This window comes from Mesocricetus auratus, unplaced genomic scaffold (genome assembly GCF_017639785.1).
Source record: "Mesocricetus auratus isolate SY011 unplaced genomic scaffold, BCM_Maur_2.0 Super-Scaffold_100676, whole genome shotgun sequence".
Taxonomy (NCBI): Eukaryota; Metazoa; Chordata; class Mammalia; order Rodentia; family Cricetidae; genus Mesocricetus; species Mesocricetus auratus.
Window position 1 is genome coordinate 26,232,408 of NW_024429266.1, and position 21,624 is coordinate 26,254,031.

Consider the following 21,624-nt stretch of genomic DNA (forward strand, 5'->3'; position numbering starts at 1 on the left):
GAAAAAAATCTTTATAAATAGTGGAAATAATTCTAGTTGTAGTATTTAGTTGAACTAATGTTTATTATGGTTGATCATATGATTGATGCTGTAAGTATTTGGGATCCTGTTTATAGGGTTAGGGAGGGTTGCAGTGGGAGAAAGGAGAAATTGATTATGTTAGAAGGAAAATACTGCTTGTATGTTTTTTTTTTCTTTATATCTGTCTTGCCAAAGGAAACTTGATATTCCCTATAGTTGGATGGGGGTTTGAGGCCTCTGTCATCTGATATGCAGCACAGTGTGCAGGTGACATGTGGGGTGTCCAGTAGGTTCAGGGTGCCCAGGGACAGATTTACAACCCTTGTGTCTGTGGCTACCATGCCTCCCCACCAGACCTGCCAGCCTCTGTGATCCATTACCTCTGTGCATAACTAAAGTCTAGGCAAAGAAAGAGTATGTGCATGTCCAACTGTGCAAATGAAAAGAGACAGACAGAGAGACATGTACCCAAGGAATTTGGAGAGGTAAGTGATATATCTTGGTCTAGGAAAATTGAGGTGAAATAAGTCATCCTCTGTTATGTTAGTGAACACTATGCTAGTAGTGGCCCAATATTTTTAAAACCTTATTTCCTTTTCTTGTACCAAGGATAATTCTATCTAGACCAAAACACAAACAAAAGAAAACTCAAATCAAGAAGTTTCAAGCTAATTGCACACTTGGCACCTGTAGCAAGATGTGGCATTGAAGGGTTGGTTGATGAGGTGGAAGAAGTGAGAAATTGTGTTGATTTAGGGAAAAGTTAAAAACCTTTCTGCCCTCTTTCTGGGGCAAACTTTCTTGGCTCCCTGAATTCCAATACAAACTATATCTCAAGAACTATTTTTTTAAATAAATATCTCACAGAACTTGAGTGGGATTTGATTTTGATACCAAAGATACTGCTATACCGTTGCTTATTGTTAAGCTTTCCAAACAGTCAGAGGACAGAGCAAAATGCTAAGGTTGGGAAAAGCTTTACCTTGTCTCTCTTCTTCCTGTTTCCTCCACTTCTTCCTCACTTTTTGAAAGATATCTTATTGGCCGTTATGGCTTTGGAAAGAAATTGGTTTTATTCCTCCCTGCTGCTGTGTGAATATGGGTTGTATCGCTCGGCATAACATTGGTATTCTTGCAGAGCAAAAAACTTGAGAAGTGCAAAAAATAGTAGAATTTTTATTTCCCTTTTAATTCTTACAAATAAAACTATTCCATCCAACCTGTTAGATAACAGTCAATATTCAATTATAAAGAGCAGACTACATGAAAGCCAAATGATATTTTCTTACTCTCCTGTAGAGTATTCCTCTACTGTGTTTTTAGGATATGACCTCTAGGAAGTTAAAAAGCTCATTATTTAGGCATACTATTGATAAACATAGACAGGAGAGAAGGAAAAGACACGTTACTAATAGTCCAACAAACGTGATCAGGTTGCTAAACTTCATGAAAGCTTTACTTTTTATTCTGACATTATATAAAAGTCGTGTTGATGTTCTGTGACTTTTCAAAGCATTAGGTAGCTTTATATGGTAATAGAGATATTAACTATAAGAGCACTTGAAACAAATGCTGTGGGAAAACAATGTGTACATCATGAACATCATTTCAACTGTGAAAGTGAAGTTTCTGGGTGCAGGGAAGGAAGCAGAGTATGATTTTTCCGCATCCCTGAGTCTCGCACTGCACAGGACTCCACCACCTTTTTTGCCACCTTCTGGTTCAAACCCAGGACACTGTCAGGAGTTAAGTACCCCAGACTTATTTACTGGGGAGGGGTGAAGCTGAGGTCTGCTGTAAAATTTTCCCATGTTTTGTTTACTCGTTCACCATTGTTTTATATAACCACAGCCTCACAAAAGCAACTCAAAGCTTCTTTGCTTAATTGGCAGTGGTATTGCTCTCCATTGCTGTATCCAAGGTCTGCAGGCAGATAGCTGGCTACAGTGCTGTTTCAACAAGGAAACATCGGTGCATGGGAGCTCCTTATGCGATCTCCTTAGATAAAAATGTGCAGTTGATGCCCATCCAGCCCTGAGAGTGTCTCGAGATCTGAAAATTAAAGAGGAAACGCAATGCGCTTTCCCACGCTTGTGTGACTGTCACTTAGGAGCACTGTGGTAGGTTGGCTGGGGGCCATGTGTCTTGGTTCCATTCTTACATGAGTCTGCAGAGGACACATGTTTTATAAGAATGAAGTGAACTAGTTCGTGCTAACCTGGTCAGGGTTAAAATTGCAAACAATTCGGGAATGGGGATGATGTGTTTGTCAAGACTGTTACAACGTTGGCTTATACAATAGTGGCAAATCGTGTCTCCTCTAAGACCAGATGCCGAGAGGCTTCTTCCCACTCCTTTCCTCTGCTTCCATGGGAATGTGTGCATTACTCAGTCCGCAGGAGGACTCACTGAGGGAGGTATACCCTCTTCCCAGAGTGGGCCTCAGTCCTTCCTCTCCTCGGTGGTAGTAGTCAAGGGTAGGTGAGTAAGTGTGGGGTTTTCTGCCCACCTGTTGTCCAGGAGCTGTCTGTATACCTCATTTCTAACTCGTGACTAAGTAACTTTTGCTTTAACTTCTTTCAACCCTACAGAGTTGCCAAGTCTGCCCTCCCTCTTCTCAGCAACATTGAACTCTGGCCTATAGCATCATAAGACCTGTCGCCTAGGGAGGGACAGCCCCCTGCCCCTAAGCCTCTGAATGTCTTGCTTTGAAGCTACTACAGACTGAGGGCAAATTGCAATCTCCTGTTTTGTTGTCAGGGATCTTCACAGGTCTCTTGTTTTCCCACCCCACCACCTTGCCTCCAAGCACTACCAGCTATCCTCCCCCATCCGCCCCACACTTCCAACCACTAGACACACCGGCTGTCCTGCCTGTCCAGGTGGGCTCAAAGGCTGACTCTTCCCCTCTGGAGCCTTAGGGTTCTGCTCATTGCCAGGAATTGGTAGAAAGGACACAAAAGGTTCTTTTAAGCTGACTGCTGCATACACATTTCTCTTGTTTCCTGTGTGACATGACCAAAAAAAAAAAGCTAAGCCAAATATTTAAGTTTATTAATATTATTATAATAATTATTATTTGACAATCTTATATCCAGTGGGCTTTTTGGAAGCTGCATCCCTGGCCCTTTCAGTGTTTTCTTTGAATGTAGTTCTCAACTTGTAATCCCCATACCCCAAAGTTGGGGGCAAAAATAAAAAGCTTAACCAGGTCAGGTCATAACACTGCTGCTATAAGCCAGGGGAGGGTGGTTTCTTTGTTTTGTTTTGTTTTTCCATTTCCAGCCAAAACCAAAGATTTCTTAATGATTGTATAAACTCAAAACAAACAAAAAAACCAAAGAAAAGGGAAGTCTTCAGCCTCGATCCAGTCTGTGGTGTCCTGGCATTTAGAAACAAGCTCAAGGGCAGGCAAGCTTTTTTCCAAGTTGAGAGTTTTTTTGTTCAGGTGCCCACCCAGTAGTTTTGGCTCTTGCCAGCTTGTGGGCGGCAAAAAAAATGCATAAAAATATCGGCACATGAGATTTTCCAAAGCCAAAACCCCATCACCACCACAGCTCATTTAACAGCAACCAGGGTCATCACCAGAGCTTAGCACAGGGCCTTAGAGCTGGGAGCTGCTGCAGGATGGCCATGGGCTCCACAGAATGGGGACGCTGAAGACGCTGGCACAGGATTGGCTGCTCTGCCGGGTGCTTTCACCTCTGGGGCTGGGTTTACACCCGAGGGGCCCTTCTGAGCCTTCTTTCTCTTTTCTGTACTGGACCTGCTTGGAAGTGGCTGTCCATTTGTGAGGAAACATAAGAGCGATTCTCAGACTTTCCTTTCCTTGTGTGTAGTTTTTTTTTTTCCTTTTGCAGCACCACTGTGCAACTATGCATTGTATTTCACAACCTTTGTGCTAGGTAGATGCCTGTGACTTTTTAACTTGGGTGGGAGGGTGGGGGGTTGCAAATGAAGGAGATTTTTACATGGATCTTTTTAATCTCAGTTGATTGGGGGAGGGGGGTATTTGGTTCTAGGGTCATACAAGCTCTATCCCAAAGCAAAATCCAAATGTTAATAATACTAGCCTGATGCAGATACCAAAGACAATTTCTTTCCTGCAGAACCTTAGACTTGTGTATTAAGTACGATTACCCAGCACTTGCATTAGTCTAACCTCAATAATTCCAAAGCTTAGATGTATATTTTGGTATATTTCCAGGATATTAAAAAAAATGTCTTTACCTTCTTGTTTGTTTCAGTGTATTGCTCTTAAAGTCATAGCATGAAATATTTGCGCTGTCCTATTCTTGGTAGTTTGAAATAGTATTTTTGTATGTTTTGGGTGTGTCTGTATGTATTAACATAACAGTTTTCACTGCCTAGTTGTTCGTAATAAAAATGAAAGGTTCTGAGTGTACATACTATTCAGTAATATTCTCCACGGTGTCCACTTGAGTGTGGAGTCACTGATAACGCCCAGCTGGGGTCTGGTTTTAAAGAGACAGTGATTGTGTTTTTCTAAAGATGTTTATTTCTGTCTTTAAATATCCTAACTTCCCCACTTTTTCACTTTTTTTAATTAATATTGATTCAGGGGTGTTTTTCCACTGTTGTCAAGGGAGGAACACAAGGGGAATTGGCACCTTGAACTCCCAAAATATATTATTTTGTGGACTTTAAAATGTGACTTTGAGTTCTTTGTGGAAACTTAGAATATGATGTACATGATTCTTTCCAGGATTGTCCAGCAGCTGTACTGAGGCAGTGACAATCCTGAGTAGTTGATTGGATGTCCTCTTACATTTCTCCTTAAGGTGACTGCAGTGTGGGTGGCTGCTGTGTACCCTCACTGCCCCAGAGCGTCTGTAGCCATTTCTCCTCCAGGAGTATTTTATAAAAATCAGCTAGTAACTTGTTATCTGGGCCCCTGGGAAACCTGAAACACAAGCAGTTGTACTTGTTGGGGATTAGCTGATCTCCAGAGGCCTGGGGAAGTGGTGAGGGCTGTGAGCGGTGCTGTCTCTTTAAAAGTGCCCTTTATGTCATTCCCCCTTCTGGGGCTGCCAGAGGGGCTACGGGCTTTGGGAGGTATTGTGTGGGTGCCAGTGAATCAGAATGAAATGGTGGGTTTGTGTAGATGCATTTGTCTGCTGTAATTTTTTATATATATTAAACTTACTGTAACTGTACAGTTCCAATTTCTGTTGTAATACATTAAACCATTTTCCAAGTGTTTTCACCTTGTCTGTGTCTCTATGAGGTTGCTGCCTTGGTATTCTGGCTGCTTTTACTCAGGTATTTGCACAGATACTCACATGGACCTTCCAAATCATTCTCATCACAGGTCTTCCTAGGAACCTCAGAATCTAAGCACCTTAGTCTCCCACTTAGCCTTCTGGATTCCTTAGTAAGCTGTAGTCACTGTGTTTCCTTTCCCCAGACCCTCACTGGGGTTAATGGAACCCTGAGTTGAGTAGCAGTAGTTTCCTTCAGACCTGACTGCTCTGTGTGATCAAACACACTGGCCCTTGATTGATCCTTCAAGGGAACTCCACAAAGCTCACCTCACTGTGTGCGTGTGACTGCTGACTGGGATTGAACTGAACTCTTTTGGGCTTTGACTGACAGGCCCAGGTACCTGTAGCATTTCTTACCAGGCCCTGATCCAGGGGTGGTGGGAGAGGAGCCTCTGAAGGCGGCTTGTCTTGAACTGGCCTCTGGCTCCGATGTTGCACATGCTAAGCACCTCTGCCTTCTAGGCACTATAACTTCTGGCCCTTCATAGAGCTCCCTGATCTCACAAGGAAAGAGAAATATCCTAGAACTCCCAGAGAGAGAGAGGACTTAAGCTTCGGGAAGTGTCCCTGATGGGCATATCCTGTCAAGAGCCCATCTCAGAATGACAAGTGCCAAAGCCAAAAGACAGATGGACCCTCCCTTTTTCTCCTAAGCCAAATCAGCTTGTCCTCTTCCATTCTTTCCCTTCTAGTATTTGTGTCTTGCATATAAGTCTATAAAGTTATTTTTAAGCAATTTCAAAATTTTAACATCCTCTGCAGTAGAGACAGTGGCAGCTTCTTACATAAGACTCTAGCAAGCAAACCCCACGTGGCATACCTCTGAAGGATTAAGACTGTGGCTCTTCCATCCTTTTATAAAGTAGCTATATTCCAGCTGTTCCCAAGGCCCAAAGAACAAGCCTACGCCCTGGCTCTCTGTGAAGAGGTTCTCATTCCCAAGACCAGGAACTGAACCTGGGCCTCTGCAACAGCAAGAAGTGCTCTCAACCGCTGAACCATTTCTCCAGTCCCCATGATTTTTTTTAAAGTCACATGGCTTTACATTTTAACCACAAAATAGGACTGTTTGTTTAACATGTTTTAAGCCCTCTGAAATAAGTGATAGTACTCTATATCTTATAGCTAATAGAATCGAGAATGAAAGATCATGGTGATATTAAGAGTCTACTGCCAGGCCTCAGGCAGGGCAGGAGTCCTGGCTATGACAGGAATAAGCATCATTACCTTGGACCCGGAGCACTCCTCCCAGGAACTCTTGTTCTCCGCTTCTGGGCACATCTGCTCAGCTCTCTCAAAGCTTGCTTTCGCTCTAGCTCCCCTGTAGGTGAGATCCCTTACAGGTGAGATCCCCTGCCCTGTAGCTCACTACCAGCTCTCTCCTCTGCCTAAGAGACACGTTTCCAACAGAACTGGGTCAAACTTATTTTGCAGCCATCTTTACTCAGCTGATCTTGAAATGAGGCCTAGAAACAGGCCTGGATATGAGGCACACTATCTAAACAGCTCAACCTCAGCCTTCAAGGTGAGTGGACAGCCCCTTTGAGACTGGGTTATGTTGAAAGCCTTTCTATATATTTTGGGCAGAATTGTTGTTGGAATTCTTAATTTTCAAGACCTTTTAATAGATGGCCTTGGATTTCTGTTTTGAAAAACCAATGTACAAATTTTAGTCTTTTATCCATTATCAATTGGTCTTGGTGAACTGGGAAGTTATGTAGAGTTGCTACACTTAGAAGAGGTACTACTGAGGGAAAGGTCATTTTTGGTGAGGAACGCCGACCTAAAAATACTGTCCCCTCCCCACCTCTCTGCACCCACATGGCTACTATGGCCGCTGGTGTTCACTCCTTGATGCTCTGCCCAGAATGTTATTGCTGAGCTTTTCCACACTCCATAGTGAGGTTCGCCTCAGGAGGCCTTCCTACCACCCTTTCCCACTTCAGTTAAAGCCAGGTTTGACTGGGCATTTCCCTATCTGGAGGCACAACCGCCAGCCCAATGCTAATCCTACACAGACAATGCCTCATGGCAGCTTTCAGGATGGCTACCTGCCTCTTCCCATCTGAATCAGTAGTTTTTCCACTTTCTGCAGAGGTAGCTTGCTGATTTCCTGTCTCCATTACAACCCCCAGGCTTTGTGGGAACGCCAGACCTTGAGCAGAGACCCACTTCCCCTTCTGCCTGGGAGTAGGCAGCTGTAAGACAATGTTTACTAAAAACAATACAATGCCTGGGGGCATTAAGTTCCTGGAAAAGGCCTGCCCACAGAAACCACCCTGACCTCGACCTTGTCCAAAGACTAACCACCTCTTCTGCCACGCCCAGATCAGTTTCTGGGGTCAGAGCAGAACCAGCCAGGGGAGAGGAGAGAGCAGAAGCTTCTCTGGTGGGAGCCTTTCTTAGGAAGTTTTCTTGAACCTTTTTGGGGCCTGCTTAAAGTTTTCTTTACATCGTTGAACAAGTCTCTGTGTTGTCAATCCCCGACACCCTCCGCACGTTCTCGGACACAGGCCGCGCAGCAGACTCGACAAGGCTTCACCACTGAAATAAGGCTCCAACAACAGTTTTAGCAAAGCATTTATTATGCAAAATGGTGAGGCTTTATTTAGCAAGCCACTATAAATTAAAACCCCTGAGATCAGAGGGTCCTCCGGCCATGGACACAGCCATGATGATGTTGCAGTCCTCCTGACAGTCTCTCATTGTGCCACGGCTGTGTGAGCACTGCAGACCTGGGTAGTCTTGGTCTTCTTGCCACTCAAGTTCCTGGAAGAAGGGAGGACTTGCTCCCTTTTCTTTTTGATCCCCTTGGCTTAGTTCATTGTAATGACATACCCTGTTTTCTTGCCTGTGCCGATTTGTGCACAAATCATTTGCATTCGAGTGTATTCTCCATGAGGTAAGGCATGGTTGGGAGATGTAGAACACATGCTTAATGGGAGGGGGACCCCTGTAACTGTGCCAGCAAGTTCCAAGCATGGTGCTCGCCTTCTCTTAGCCCCCTCTGGCCGACACTTGCCTGGGCTCCCTCCTACCTGCCTCTCCACCTTTCACAACGTGGCCTAATTATAGGTTAGCTTGATGCTGGGAAGGGTGACAACAGAAGCCAAATTTACAGCAGGAGCAAAGCAAGTCAATGCCAATGGAACAATACAAGCAGACCCAGGCCTTCTCTGGAGATTTACAAAGCAAACTGAACTCAGCTGTCAGTGCCCCCACCCCTGACCTCACTAGGGCGTGGCTCTGCTGTGAGAAGGGTCTACCAGAAGACCAGAGAAACTGGGCTGGCCTAAGAGTGAGGGGAGCTCTCCTTTAAAGTCCAGGGATGACATTCTGTATGCGGTGCTTTGGGACTGGAGAAGACAAATATAACAACTGGAAGCATCCTCTTCATGAAATGGTGGCTGCGAAATCAGTAAACTGGGATGTAAATGTTTCTTCACAGTCGATGTCAGCAGGTCAGGCCTGTGAGTGGGAGATCCCCTGGCTGTTAGCGAGGGGGCAGGGTCTGCATATGAAGGGCATCATAGGTGTCCTTGGTGGCAGTGCTGAGCCCCTGGTGAAAGCAAACCACGTAAGAATGAACGAGTCCGCAGATGAAAGTTTACCGTCTGTAGCTCATCCATGGATCCCACTGCCTTCAGCAGCCCAAGAAGATCACCTCCCGCCACAGGTGGGGAGTCTTGCCTGAGAATGCTGACCAGAAGATGGGATCTTTGTCTTACTACAAATGACTTGGAAGCAACACCTTTGCAGCTTTCTCAACGTCTCAAACTGCCCTGCAACATCCATCCAACCAAATAGGAAGGCAGCTTCCCCCACTCACAGACTGGGAGGTGCCAGACAGAGATGTCCCTGGGAAAGTGGCAGTTCCTTGGTCTCAGTCTCTATCCAGGAATCTCCAGTCTCTGGCTACTGTGGGATATATATTCTTTGGACAGGCAGGCAGGGCTGGTCCCAGTCTCACCGGGAAGGCCATGGGACCTCCGCAGCTGCCGGTAAGCAGCTCAGGCAAGGCCAGCAACAAGACGAAGCCCCTGGGAGATCTCTCTTTAGGAAAGGAGGTTCTCTGCACACATAATTTGCACTGATTTACATAAACCAGGCACCTGATTACAATACCATTTCCCATTTAAAGCTGCCTTTTTTCCCATTCTTTCTGCCCACTCTCTTAGATTAAGTCTTGGGGTTTAGGGAAGAGTTAAGCTAACAGTGGACAAAAAACAGTTACCTGGGGAAGGTTCCTTACCCATTTCTGCCTGCACCTCTGGGGGATCCCCTCCCATCCTTTAGACAGCTGCTGTTATCTGCTATACCCAAATGGCATGGGGCTCCCACAGCCCTCTGACTGAAACCAAGTATCTGCCGCCACACCTGAGTCCTAACCCTGCTGTAGAGACATAATGGCAGTGGAGTGACCTCCGGTCTGCTTGTGTGCTCTGGGTTTGGGTTTGCTCTCCCTGGCTGTTGACAAGGGCCAGTGCCACTGGCAAGCAAATCATGGTGGCTTCAGCTTTCCCCCGTGTCAAATAGTACTGCCCAGGAAGGGGGCAGCAGCTCTCACCTGGTAAAGACCGTCGTGCCCTTTTCCCCTCCGCCTCTGGAAACAAGATGAGAAAGAAGGGAATCAGTAGCACGCTTGCTCAACTGCCCCCCCTCAAGGGATCAGAAGGGACTGTTTCACCCCACCCCCCACCACCACACACACGGTACAGAAAGGTCCTTGGGCCACTGGCCAGACCTTTGTTTCGTAGAGTAAGATGACACTTGACTCAGAGAGGGGCCAATTTCACTCTGCCCAACTCAGATCTCGGGCATGTGGGACATTTTACTGGCTGCTTGGGGTAAGTGGACTTCTGCATAGCTCCCAAAATGCTTTACCATCAGAATGACTCACTAAGAATGGCAACTAGGTACTGAGTGGTTCCAAGTGCTGATACTAAGTTAGTGCACATCTTCCTCCCAAGGGAGGCAGCATCCTCCCCATGGAAAGCACTGAGCAGACCACACAGCTGGCCAGCTGGTCGCACAGGGTACCCTATTCAGAAGAGCTCAATGATCTGCCCTAGATATTTTGAGATTCTTATGAAATCATTAATGAACAAGGAGCTGTGCACACCTTCACTCTCCCCTGGGACCTAGTGTCAACACACAACAGTGCTATGGACAGTGACATTATCTTGAAAAGGTTCAATCTGCTTCCAGCAAAGCTTAGCCTCAGGCTTTAGGTTTGTCTCTCAGCCCATCTCTAGTCTCAGGAACTGTCCAGTGACACCGTCACTTAGGGCAGCCATGGCATGCACTTTCTCGGTCGGGAGAGGACTGGAAGGGACTGGAAGGCTGCAGTGTGTTGGGAAGACCAGAAGGGACCCGCCTGGGCGCCAGGGAAGAGAAGTGCTCACCTCTCCTTTCATCCCGATCTCACTGTAGGCCTCCGCCATTTTGTCCTTCTGCAGAGCCTGAAGGAAGGGGTAATGCGGTTTCTTAACTGGTACAGAGTGGGCTTCCCCCAGAAGCCTCTGGATTCCCAAGCTGGCAGGCACCAGTCATCAAGGCTCCAAACCCTGGGCTTGCAAACATTGCCCACAACCAAGTCTCCTGTGCCCCTCAGCCTGACTTGCGAATCTCCTCCAATCTACCTGCTCTGTACACTGAACAGGTGAGGTTAGGTGCAGGACTTAGACCTTTAAAACCCGGCAGGGAGACTGGACGACGTAAGGGCTCAAGGGTAGGAATACATCATTTCTTTGGACAAGTCATCTCTTCACAGCCAATAGCACAGGCTATGGATCAGCCACTTCCCTGTGTCACCAGCAGTGGTGAGGAGCACCTTGGTGGCCTGATATTATAGTTTCACACCACGGTGGTGGGGTGGACTTAGCAATGAGACAAAGTACTCAGAATCCTGAAGCCCATGGGATCGGCACCCTCTCAGATAAGCCAGCTCTACACTCCTTCCACTCCTGCCCAGCAAAGCTCGCAGCTGCCATCCTGTTCCCCAACCACCGGCTCAGAGTCCATGGAACAACAACAAAAAAGATGAGGTACTGTGACACTGCTAAGCTTAGAGGGATGTTCTAAAGCTACCAGCCCGTGACACATGACCATCCAGGGAAGGGCTGGCATAGACAGACAGAGAGCAGCCCCTCCGATAGCCTTCTTCCAGCTCCCTAGGGTGAAGGATGAATTCTCTCACACTTACATTGTACACGCCTTCCTGGGGGTTCCTCCTCCTCTGCTGAGGAACAGAAAAGGGCAGAGATTAGATAGAGAGAATCCAGGCTGGAAAGTGTAATCAACCCCATGCTGCCTTGTCCTATGGCTCAGCTGTCAGTCTCCTCCAATTCTCCAGCCTTGTCAGGCCACCCTTGGACCCCGGCAGTAACTAACTCCACAGCTCATACTTGGTGATGCATAGCTGCACGCACACTTCACATTCGCACCTGGGCAGGCCCTGATGGGCTTCCCTTGTAGATGTACTCCTATATGCACCATACACGGAGGCACGGGCTGGGCCACCTCCTTCAGGGCAGAGCCAGCCAGTCAGTGCTTAGCAAACCCTACTGAGGTGTGGCCACAGAAAACTGGGGCACCCTCCTTGCCCTTCCCCCACACCCTCCTGGTCTTCAGAGCTGAGGTTGGAGGATGCAACAGGGGTTAGGGACTTTCAAACTTTCCACACCCTCTAGCAATGCACACCCAGCACAGAACTCAAGAGGACCTAGGTCAGGGCTGAGTGGACAGGTATGACCAAAAACACTGAGGACATTGGGGTAGCATTGAGTAGTACTGATCTTAAACTGGATTTTTGTCCTGAGCCCTGCTATTAGGAGCTCTCTAGTCCAACAGAGGAATCATCTGGCCCTTCCCCTCCCTACAGGAATGGATTCTACAAAGCCAAGAGGGCACAGGCACCTAGAGCCTGATGTGGCCATGTTCTAACGGGGTATTCAGAATCCAGGACTCCTTCTCCATGGCCTTAGCCGCCTCCTGTGTGTATCTTGACATAGGGCTGTCCTATGGAGGCAGGTGATACTACAGTGTGGCTAAGGAGCATGGAGGAGAGGTGGACAGCCTAGACATGAAGGCTAGGGTGACATGCTCATCTACAGGGATTTTATGATGCAGCGCGGAGCCAAGAAAGAAGGGAATGGGCGGCGGCAGGTGCGTCTTTGTCACCCTCTCGCTCCAGGCCCTATCCATGTTACTGTGAGTCTAGTGTCCATCGTCTGGGATGAGCGGCCCTCCCTCCAAACCCACCCTCCCCAGAGGCAGAGGAGCTCCTTACCTGTTTGCCTCCCACCTCAGGATCCCGAGCCCACTTCTTGTCCAAAACGTCATACTCCTCTCTTCGTCCTAGACTGAGCTCCTAGAACAGGAGATGGGACCTTCAGGAGGACAGAGCCACACCAACTGAAACGGGTTTGGTCTCCTGCCTGGTGCCTCCACAAAAAGCAGTGTGGGGAAGGTAAGGTGTCTTGGTGGGAAAGAGTTGCCTCAGAGCCCGAGGATCTCAGTTCAATCCCCAGGACCCACGTGGTGAAAGGAGGAGGAAGAGAAGTCCTCTGATCTATATGTGTGCACTGTGTTACACATACACACACACAGTAAAAATAATGTTACATTTTGTTTACCAGTTCCAGGAAATGTAATTTGGAAAAAAAGTGTGGACAGAGGAGCCAAGTGAGGTGGTGGGAACCACTTCAACTTTATGCTAGCCTCTCAGAAAACACCTGCCACCAGCATGGTGCCTGGCAGGAACCCCAGAGTCGCCATGTGCTCTTTCTCCTGCTGATCTGTCAAATGGAGTTCATAACAACATTTTCATCAGGAAGTGAAACCAAGGCTCCCAGAGGGAATCACACAGACCAAAGACCCACTGCATTTCCGTATGGTCCTTCCCCCCATACTGTGGCCTCTAGCCTTTGCAAAACGCTTGTGACTGGCAGTTCACTAGAGGCAGAGTTGCACTGCCTCCGTGTGCCTCCTGATTCACTAGAAGCAGGGCTGCGCCATGCATCTCATCATTAAAGCTCCTGGTCCTCAAGGCAACACTGCAGGGCAAGCAGTCTTGGGGTTAGAAAACTGAGGTTCCACAGCTTGCCGCCAGTCACCAGGTTAACTGTGACGCAGACCCGCAGCTGAGCCTTGTCTTGGAGCTTCCCTAGGTCCTCGGGCAAGACTTTGCAGGCGGAGCTGCAGAGTGGGAACTTACATTGTAGAGCTGATTGGAGTCCTGCTGGTAGGCGGTAGCATCTACACTCCCACTGAACTGCAAGGGAATAGAGAGAGTCAGTACCATCTCCAAGATGGCTGGAGGGCAGCTACAGTGCTGAGCTGGAGGACAGTCCCTTGATGCCTGCTGAGTGTGCCTTGCTGCTGTGGCTATCCCTTGCAGGGGCCCAAGCTGTGATAGCATTTCTGCTTCTGAACTCAGCTGTCCTTTCTCTTACCTGCCATGTGAGTGTCTACAACTGTAGTCTTGAGAGAAGCTGATTATCCCAAGTAAAGGGGATAATTGCCTGCTGGAAGCCGGGAGCACTCTCCTGTGCGCCTTCCTCCAGAGATTTCAGGACACTCGGGGTAGACAGCGGTTACAAAAAGCTGCCTACTAAGTTGGCCCACTGGCATCATCACCAGCCCTGTCCTGAGTGCTTGCTTCTTGTCATGAGCATGTAACCCAAGCTGGCACACGACCTAAGCTGAGAGAAACTTTGGGGTTTGTGCAGAGTCAGAGCTCTGGAGGGAATCTTACAGATCAGCGAGGTATCATTTCCAAGTAAATAAATAAAATCGTATGCCAGAAAGGAAATGGGTTATAGTGCCTTGGAGGGGTAGGACATCTGCCTGCCCCAGATGTATCCTTTCCACAAAATCCATGGTTTCAGGCACCACTCGCATCTGCAGATGGGGAAATGGAGACTTGGAGAAAAGCTGATGTGGCCTTAGCAGCTCAGCATCAGGCCTCAAGAAGAGGCCGCAAATCTTCCACTTTCTTGTCCCTAACTGCTTGGCATATGCCATGGGACACTCTCATATCCAGGCATCGGTACAGACCCTCACTAACGCACCTACCATTAGGCTCACTGTCCTGCCCTGGTACCGCAAATGGACACCCCATCTTCTCAGTCCACCCGCTGTGCACACTTGGCTGTCCCCGACCTCGATCATGCACACCAAACAGGCCCGGGTCTGAGATTCTCCATGCCTAAGCCCTGCCCACATTCCCTCCCCCCCCCCCCCCCCAGAGCCCAGGGGAACCCACCTTTGCTCTCAGGTACAGGGCTGTGACAATGACTCCGTAGATGAAGAGGATTCCATCTAGCAGGTAGCAGAGTTTGGGGTCCAGCAGACCAAAGCTCTGAGCCTCTGTGCCAAGAGAGAAAGCTATCAGCTATGCTCATGCTTACAAGAGCACGTTCCCCCTCCCCCGGTGAACTCTATGACAGACTATAGCCAAAGAAATCACTGTCGCCAAGGACACTAGGTCTAGTCCTCACACCTCTCTCACGTACCCAGTCTGAAAAACCCAGCTGTAGCGGCCATGTAGTACCAGGTCTAGCCACAGAGCCTGGCAAGAATGGGGCAGGGGTGACTAGGAGAGAGATGAAAGTGTCCACCGTCCATAGAACTTCTGCCTTGGTGACACGGAAGCCAAACTGTAAACGACGCCTTGTACAAACTGAACTCTAAGCTTCAGAAAGGTACCTAGGTCTTGGTAACTAAGACCCACCAACAGAGACCCTAGGGGCTAAGAAAGGTGGGGCTCAGAGATTCAGTGATTGAGTTAAATCATTTCAGTGTCTATGCATTGTCAGTGACGTTTAGGTGTAGTGGCACACATTGGTAAAGCCAGCACTGAAGAGGCAAGGGGATTGTGTGAGTTCGAGGCCAGCCTGGGCTATATAATAAGTTCCAGGTGGTCTACACTTTTCAGATCAGAGCCCCTTCTGTTTAGTCACCCTCACTAATTTAAGGTGTTCCTAACTCCTCCTGTCTTTCTGATTCTGTCACACTGCACTTAAAGCGTGTGTAGTGGCACCATCCATAGATAAGAAGGGTAGGGGTAAGGGAAAGATGTTAAATAGACACTGGCATTCCTATTTGAAAAAAATACAGTACGAGCAAGCAAAGTATGTTATTGATCTTGACACTAGGTAACTGTGTAGTAGCCAGGCCTGAGAACCGGAAAAGTGTCACAAAACCCTCACTCTGGTCCTGTGAATAAACCACACAAGCAGAGGTCTCTCTGGCTTTCCAGCATGTCTGGGGGGCAGGAGCGCCCTCTGGTGGCTGCTGGCCAGCCATGTTGGGGCAGACAGTGGGTATGGCGAAGGGGCGCTGTCATAAGCCTAACTCTGTAATTTGGGGCAAGGTATCTTTCAGCTGCTCTGTGAAACAGGTTAAAGTCTTCAGTGTTTGTTCTGTGTAGTGTTTATGGCTTTGCGTGCAGTCATTAAAGCCCCATTGAATCGCCACCAGAAACGCGCTGAGAACTGTAGGTATGCAGCACTTTTGGCTGCCTGCACATGAGACTTAACTCTCATTCACTGTTCCCATGCCATCCCTCTGAGGCCCTCCATCTAGCCTTATCTCTAACCCAGGGGCCTTCCTGGCCCCAGGCAGAAGAAGATGTCTTCATCAACTTCCCACAACCCCTGCTCAGCAACCATTGATGACCCAAGACCTCAAAGAAGGTTGGAATTCTGTGCAGTCCCAGGAAGGCTCTGCAAAGAACTCGCTACCACCCTGTCCCTTCTCCAACTGTCCCCCGTATTCCAGGCTGACCTTGAACTTATTATACAGCCAAGGACAACCTTGAATTTGTAATGCTCCTTCCCCCACATCTGGAGTGCTGGGATTTACAGGTGAGTACACCATGCCTGGTGGTTCTGGGGATCAAGCCCAGGGCTTCATGGGCGACAGGGGAACACTGTGCCTACTGAGCCACATCCCAGCCCTCCCTTCCTGTCCTTTATGCCCCATGCTCCCTTAAACTCACAGGTGCTTTCTTATTCCCACTGTGACTTCACCTGGCTCCTCTAGGCCCCCACTGCTAGCTCTGCCCAATACCTGGAGAGCTCAGGCCCACATCCTGCCATCCGGGTACCCCCATGGTAATCAATGAAAGGTAGACGTTACAGAGCCTATAAAACCCTGTAGAGTCCTCTGGAGGCCAATGGCTGCCTCGTTTTCATTTCGCTTCCTGACCCACCCCCAGTACCATGCCCAAGACGGCCATTCATCAAATTTCCTGCAGTTGAGAGGAGGGTATGTTTCAGTGATGGGGAGATGCCAGGCCTCACCTCCAGGCTGCTCTTTGCACCAATAATTACCCAAGAGCCCCCAAGAAGCAAGCCAGCCCCCTGGAAAGGCTACCAAAGCTGGAGTGATATTTTCTTTTAGGGCTGGAAAGATGTCAGTGTCGATTTACAGGGTGGTTGAAATTCATAGAGCCAGGAGAAAATCGCTCAGCTGCCTGCCGTGTGAAATGAGAACAGAAAAAAATCCTGGATAGTAAATTTAGGACAACTAAGAAGAAATATTTCTTTGTGTTGTGCAGAGTCAGCACAGCAGGGGGCAGGTGGGGACTTGGGCACCCTTCCACCCCCAAGGATGAGTAATAGGGACAGGGCTTCTTAGTCTCTTTAAAGAGCAGCATAGTTTTATAGCCAGCAACAAAAGGACATTAACCCAACCTTTTAGGCCCTGTCCCTTTCCTCGGGCCTATAGTATGTGCACTGAGGGGTTGTGTCTCAAGAATATAGGGATAGCCCAGAAAATCCCATACAAGAACTCAGGACCCATGGCAGCCACATAATTTATTAACTGCTTGTTGGGCGTTGACTCTGCGCCAAGGGCCGCAGAACTAGAAAGAGGCCGGGTCGGGGCAGGTGACTTCCAGTGTCTCGCCTGCCCCTCACCAGCTGTGGCCCTAGAAAGGACCCTCAATTCTCTAGGCCTAAGACCCTCTTTCTATGAAGCAGGGAGGGGCCACGTGTATTTACCATAAGGGCTGTGGTAAGAGTGCTTCAGCAGGTGTAAATGGCAGGTTTTCTATTTCCTCTATACGGGCAATGGTGTCTGATATTCGGGTACTCAACAACGCCACTTGTCATGGTGATTGTATTATCTCACTGCTCCTCTGTCCCCCTCCCACCCCGCAGGCAGAGACCTGACCATCTCCCCCCTGGGCCACTCGCACACCCTGTCCCCATCTCTACCACATCCCATGCCAGGCACAGCACTTAGATGTTTCCCAGGAAGCAGGGATTCAGGGGGCTGCCACACTGTGGCTGCTTTCATGTACGATGGGAGAGCCATTTTATCTTATGCTCCTGACTATACCTCAGATCCACAGCCCCCAAGGAAAAAACCCAGTGCCTGAGAGAAAAACCAGAAGCCGATTAAGGGTTCTACAGCCCAAACCTGTGAGCCTGCCTGCTTGACAGAAGGGTTCCCTGGGCTCCCTGTGGAGGCTGACTTAGCCAGCCTGGGCTAGGACCTGGTAGGGAGACTTCAGAGCTGGCTGGGGAGACCCAGCATCCCACGGAGCTGATATAGCCCAGAACATGAAGAGGAACATTTGCCTTCCACAGCTGTGCAGCCATACCATCTACACAGAGGAGATTTCTCCATTGGAGAGGAGAGTCACAGAGGAGATTTCTCCATTGGAGAGGAGAGTCACAGAGGAGATTTCTCCATTGGAGAGGAGAGTTACAGAGGAGATTTCTCCATTGGAGAGTCAGTCACAGTCAGGGTCTGTCCCTCTGCTCTAACGCAGTGGCTGCATGCTCCTGGTTCCCAGCGTCTCAAGCCTCCCTTTCCTCCCTGTATGAAGCAAGTCAGATTTCTCATCCCTTTGTTGATGGAGGATTAGAGACAGCTATACTTAGCAGGTGAAGGACGTGATTTGTTTCCCATAAAGCCAGCTAGCCTGGTCACTTCTACTTTTACTTTAAGCCCATGAATAAAAAACTAGTGTCTTTGCCTCATGGCAGGGCCCCTGGAATAGACTGTGAGACACACTCACTCGGTGGGGGCCCCCAGGGCAGCTAGAGACAGCTCAAGGAGTATCTGTCAGAGTATCTGTCAGTTCAGATACTCATGTCCTGGGTCATTAGCAAGACTGAGTCTACCCGTCACCGAACACCCTGTTGTCACCTTCACAAGAGCCCTGGTTCAGATGTCATGACACTGAGCAACACTGGGAAGATTTTAAGCCCCAGAGGGCAGCCTGGGGAGACACGGGTGTAGCAGAATCTCATTCCTCCCTCGGCATGTGCCTGCACGGTGATGTCAGCGTCTCTTAGCCTGGACCATGCTTCTGACAACAGGGATTAGTTTTTAATGAGCCTGGCCTGTCAGAGTTGCTGACACACCCTTCCCTGTCCTCACCCCAGGCTCTTGTAGCAAATCCGGTTGAGGATCTTGGGTATCTGCTCAACTACCTTAAACCATTTGACCACAGCTTCTGCTGTTAAAGTGACTTCCCGTGTCTGATCAAGTCTGACTCTGAGAAGAGTCCAGAAGGCAGGTAGAACACTCTTATTGGGCCCAGATCACTGCCTGATAAACTGAGACCAGAAGGTTGAAACAATTTCATCAGGACCATGTGCCAATTAGTGGCAATGCTGGAGTGCCCCTGACTCCAGACACCTCCTTGGCCTCCATCTCGGGGGAACGTCCTCTTTAGTGTAGGCTCCAGAAGTCCCAGCCCCTGTGAATGCACAGCCCCTCCTTTGGACATTTAGTCACAGTAGTGTGTGACCATGTCACTTGGTACGTGTCTCTTCGGCACATGCTAGAAAACCTGTCTGGTTCACTCACCTAGTGCACCACTAGCCAGGAGATGTGAGGTAGGGTTAGGCCTCTGAGACAGACTCTCAGAGTCCAGATCAGAGTCTATTTCTCATAGGCCTAGTGTTTGAGAGACTTCTTAACCCTGAGCTTCAGTACCTACCTGCAAAAATGATTTAATCGTATTGACACCACATAGGGCAGACAAATGAGGCCAGCTACATGAGGAGGACCCTGCACAGTGGCATGTGCCCACCTTGCAGGTGTCCAGCGGTGTCCTTGTCATGCAGAGGCTGTGAAGGTTCGAACAGCCGAAAGAGTGGAGGACAGGTCATTTCCTCCCCTCCAGAACATGTGAGGATAAAGCCAGATCACCGATAGGTGTGGGGACATTCTGAGGACCCCTGGCTTCACAAACCGACCACGATGAGATTCACATCTGTGCTGCTCTCATACCGTTTAGGAAACTCATTCTCCTTGAGTGGTCTGGTTTAATGCCCAGAGTGATTTAGCACAATCCCGACGGGTTCACTGCAGGTTGGGTTGTGTTTTCACAGGAAAAAAAAAAAAAAACAGGGCTCCCAAAGGTCACCCAGCTGGAAAGTCCCTGAGTGCACCTGGCGCAAGCTCCTTCTCACCTCACTTTGTCCCAGTACCTCAGGGATTCCTTCATCTGGATGACTCCAGACTCTCCCAGGGCCTTCTCTGACTTCTGCTTGAATACATTGTAGGGAAGCGATAAGAAACTCCTCACCCACCAACCCCGTGGAGAGCTCCAATTCTCAATCCTTCAATTCCCACTTATGTCCAGCTTTTGTTCAGTTTATAGGAAGCACTTCAGCATTGCAGGTAAGAACAAATCCTTGGAGGGCAGCCAATGTGAGACCAAGGCCTGGTTCTGCTGCCACATGACCATGAATCCCTCGTAGGTCCCTCCCAGGCTAAATGGTCCTCTCAAGTACTCAGAACAAAGGACTTAATGTCATCCGTGGTAATCAAGTAATTCACCGCCTAGGTAGGAACAGCCACCGTCCTAGCTGCTAAACTCCCCCAATTTGGAACTCAAGTTTAGGACCCAGGGTCTTGCTGACATCCACCCCCACCCCCAGTCTCAGGCTCAACTGACGATGACATTGTAGGCTAAGAATTCAGAAAACAGGAAGTCACATGTTCTCAGGAAGACAGTGGCACCAGCAGTGGGGGTAACTGTGGGGCAGAGCACTGGACATGGTGCCAACCCACTGACCACAACACAGGGACACACAGGCTTTCCCAGCAGGGGTCTCTGCCTTTTACTTTCATTGTGGCAAGGATACAAGTCAGACACAAGGCATAGTGGTGATAGCCATTAGCTGAAGGTTGCTTCGGTGCCTGGAACCACAGGTGACACTTATGCGGCCATCACAGTGACTCTTACTTGACAACTGGGGAAACTGAGTCTCTGAGAGGTTTTAAAACACCACTTAGCACTGCTCTTGGGTGTCTTGATGGTCCTCAAGACCGAGGGTTCCAGAGCCCTTTCTTCTCCAAGGGTCAAGTCTGTGTAACAGGCTGTCCTGTCCCCGAGGTGTACTGTTTGTTTTAATTGTTAGAGGCCGAAAGTCACCTGGAGTCAGCTGTCCTACACAGATTGCTATCAAAGGCCAGGACACACTGGCCAGGTTCTTAGTGCCTGCCTTACCTGGAGCTGTCCTGATCACCCTGACTTTCACAGACACTCTGCATAACCAAGTGGCATACTAAGTGCCACATAGTATGCCATTCCCCACTGTAAGGTGCCCCTGCCTCCTCTGCCTTTCTCGGTGTACAGCTACATACATTCCTGTTCTGAAGCTGTTAACCTGGTCACAAACTATCTACAAACTACACATTCCCATATACAAAGATTCCAAGTGGAGAAAGAGACTATTTTATTTGTTAGATTTAGAGTGATCATGGGGTGTGTTTTCCCTTCCTGTATTTTTATTTCCATTAAAGCTGTGGTTTGTACGATATTTTTACATTTTTTTCCATGATTGTTTTTTCCTGTTTAAGTAAAATGAACTCATGAAAGAAGTGCGGAAAAAAATAAGAAAAAGTACCAAAATCTCTCATGATTTCATGTCTAAACACAGCCACTTGTAACTACAATAGCAGCTTGCCTCCCAAAATGTCTGCTGCTTATCACTTACAAAAACCCTAAATCAAAATATTTTTCCTGAAGGGAAAAAAACCTTTGCTTTTCTTCCGTCTGTACTATAACTTTTCATTTGTTATAACATTCCATGTTGCTTTATATAATCATGCTTCTTATTTCAGGTTGCTTCATAGCTCTGCTGAATATCTTAAGCTATGTTTGCATCTCTCTGTGTGTGCATGCACACGTACTTGTAAGTGCACACACTTGTGTCAGGCAGCAGCTTCCTGAGTTGGTTCCCTCCTTGCACAGTGTGGGTTGGAGGAACTCAGCTCATCAGGCTTGGCAGCAGGTACATTTCTCTGCTGAGCCAGTCCCTAAATATCCTTCTTAATGGCA

General features: G+C 48.3%; 1 protein-coding gene across 4 annotated transcripts in view; it reads right to left on the minus strand.

Moving 5' to 3' along the window:
• Nucleotides 1–7,873: 7,873 nt before the first annotated feature.
• Cd247 (CD247 molecule) overlaps nucleotides 7,874–21,624 on the minus strand; it is a 75,475-nt gene continuing 61,724 nt past the window's right edge. For 3 of the 4 annotated variants that reach the window (XM_040737294.1, XM_040737292.1, XM_040737293.1), the window contains exons 3-9: nucleotides 14,575–14,678; nucleotides 13,525–13,581; nucleotides 12,598–12,678; nucleotides 11,512–11,547; nucleotides 10,712–10,768; nucleotides 9,874–9,909; nucleotides 7,874–8,865 (exon numbers count right to left, since the gene is read on the minus strand). In XM_040737294.1, the coding sequence (XP_040593228.1) occupies nucleotides 8,800–8,865; nucleotides 9,874–9,909; nucleotides 10,712–10,768; nucleotides 11,512–11,547; nucleotides 12,598–12,678; nucleotides 13,525–13,581; nucleotides 14,575–14,678 (437 nt within the window). In that variant the 3' untranslated portion in view covers nucleotides 7,874–8,799. The remainder of the gene's footprint in view (nucleotides 8,866–9,873; nucleotides 9,910–10,711; nucleotides 10,769–11,511; nucleotides 11,548–12,597; nucleotides 12,679–13,524; nucleotides 13,582–14,574; nucleotides 14,679–21,624) is intronic. The other variant, XM_040737295.1, reaches the window with a different exon arrangement.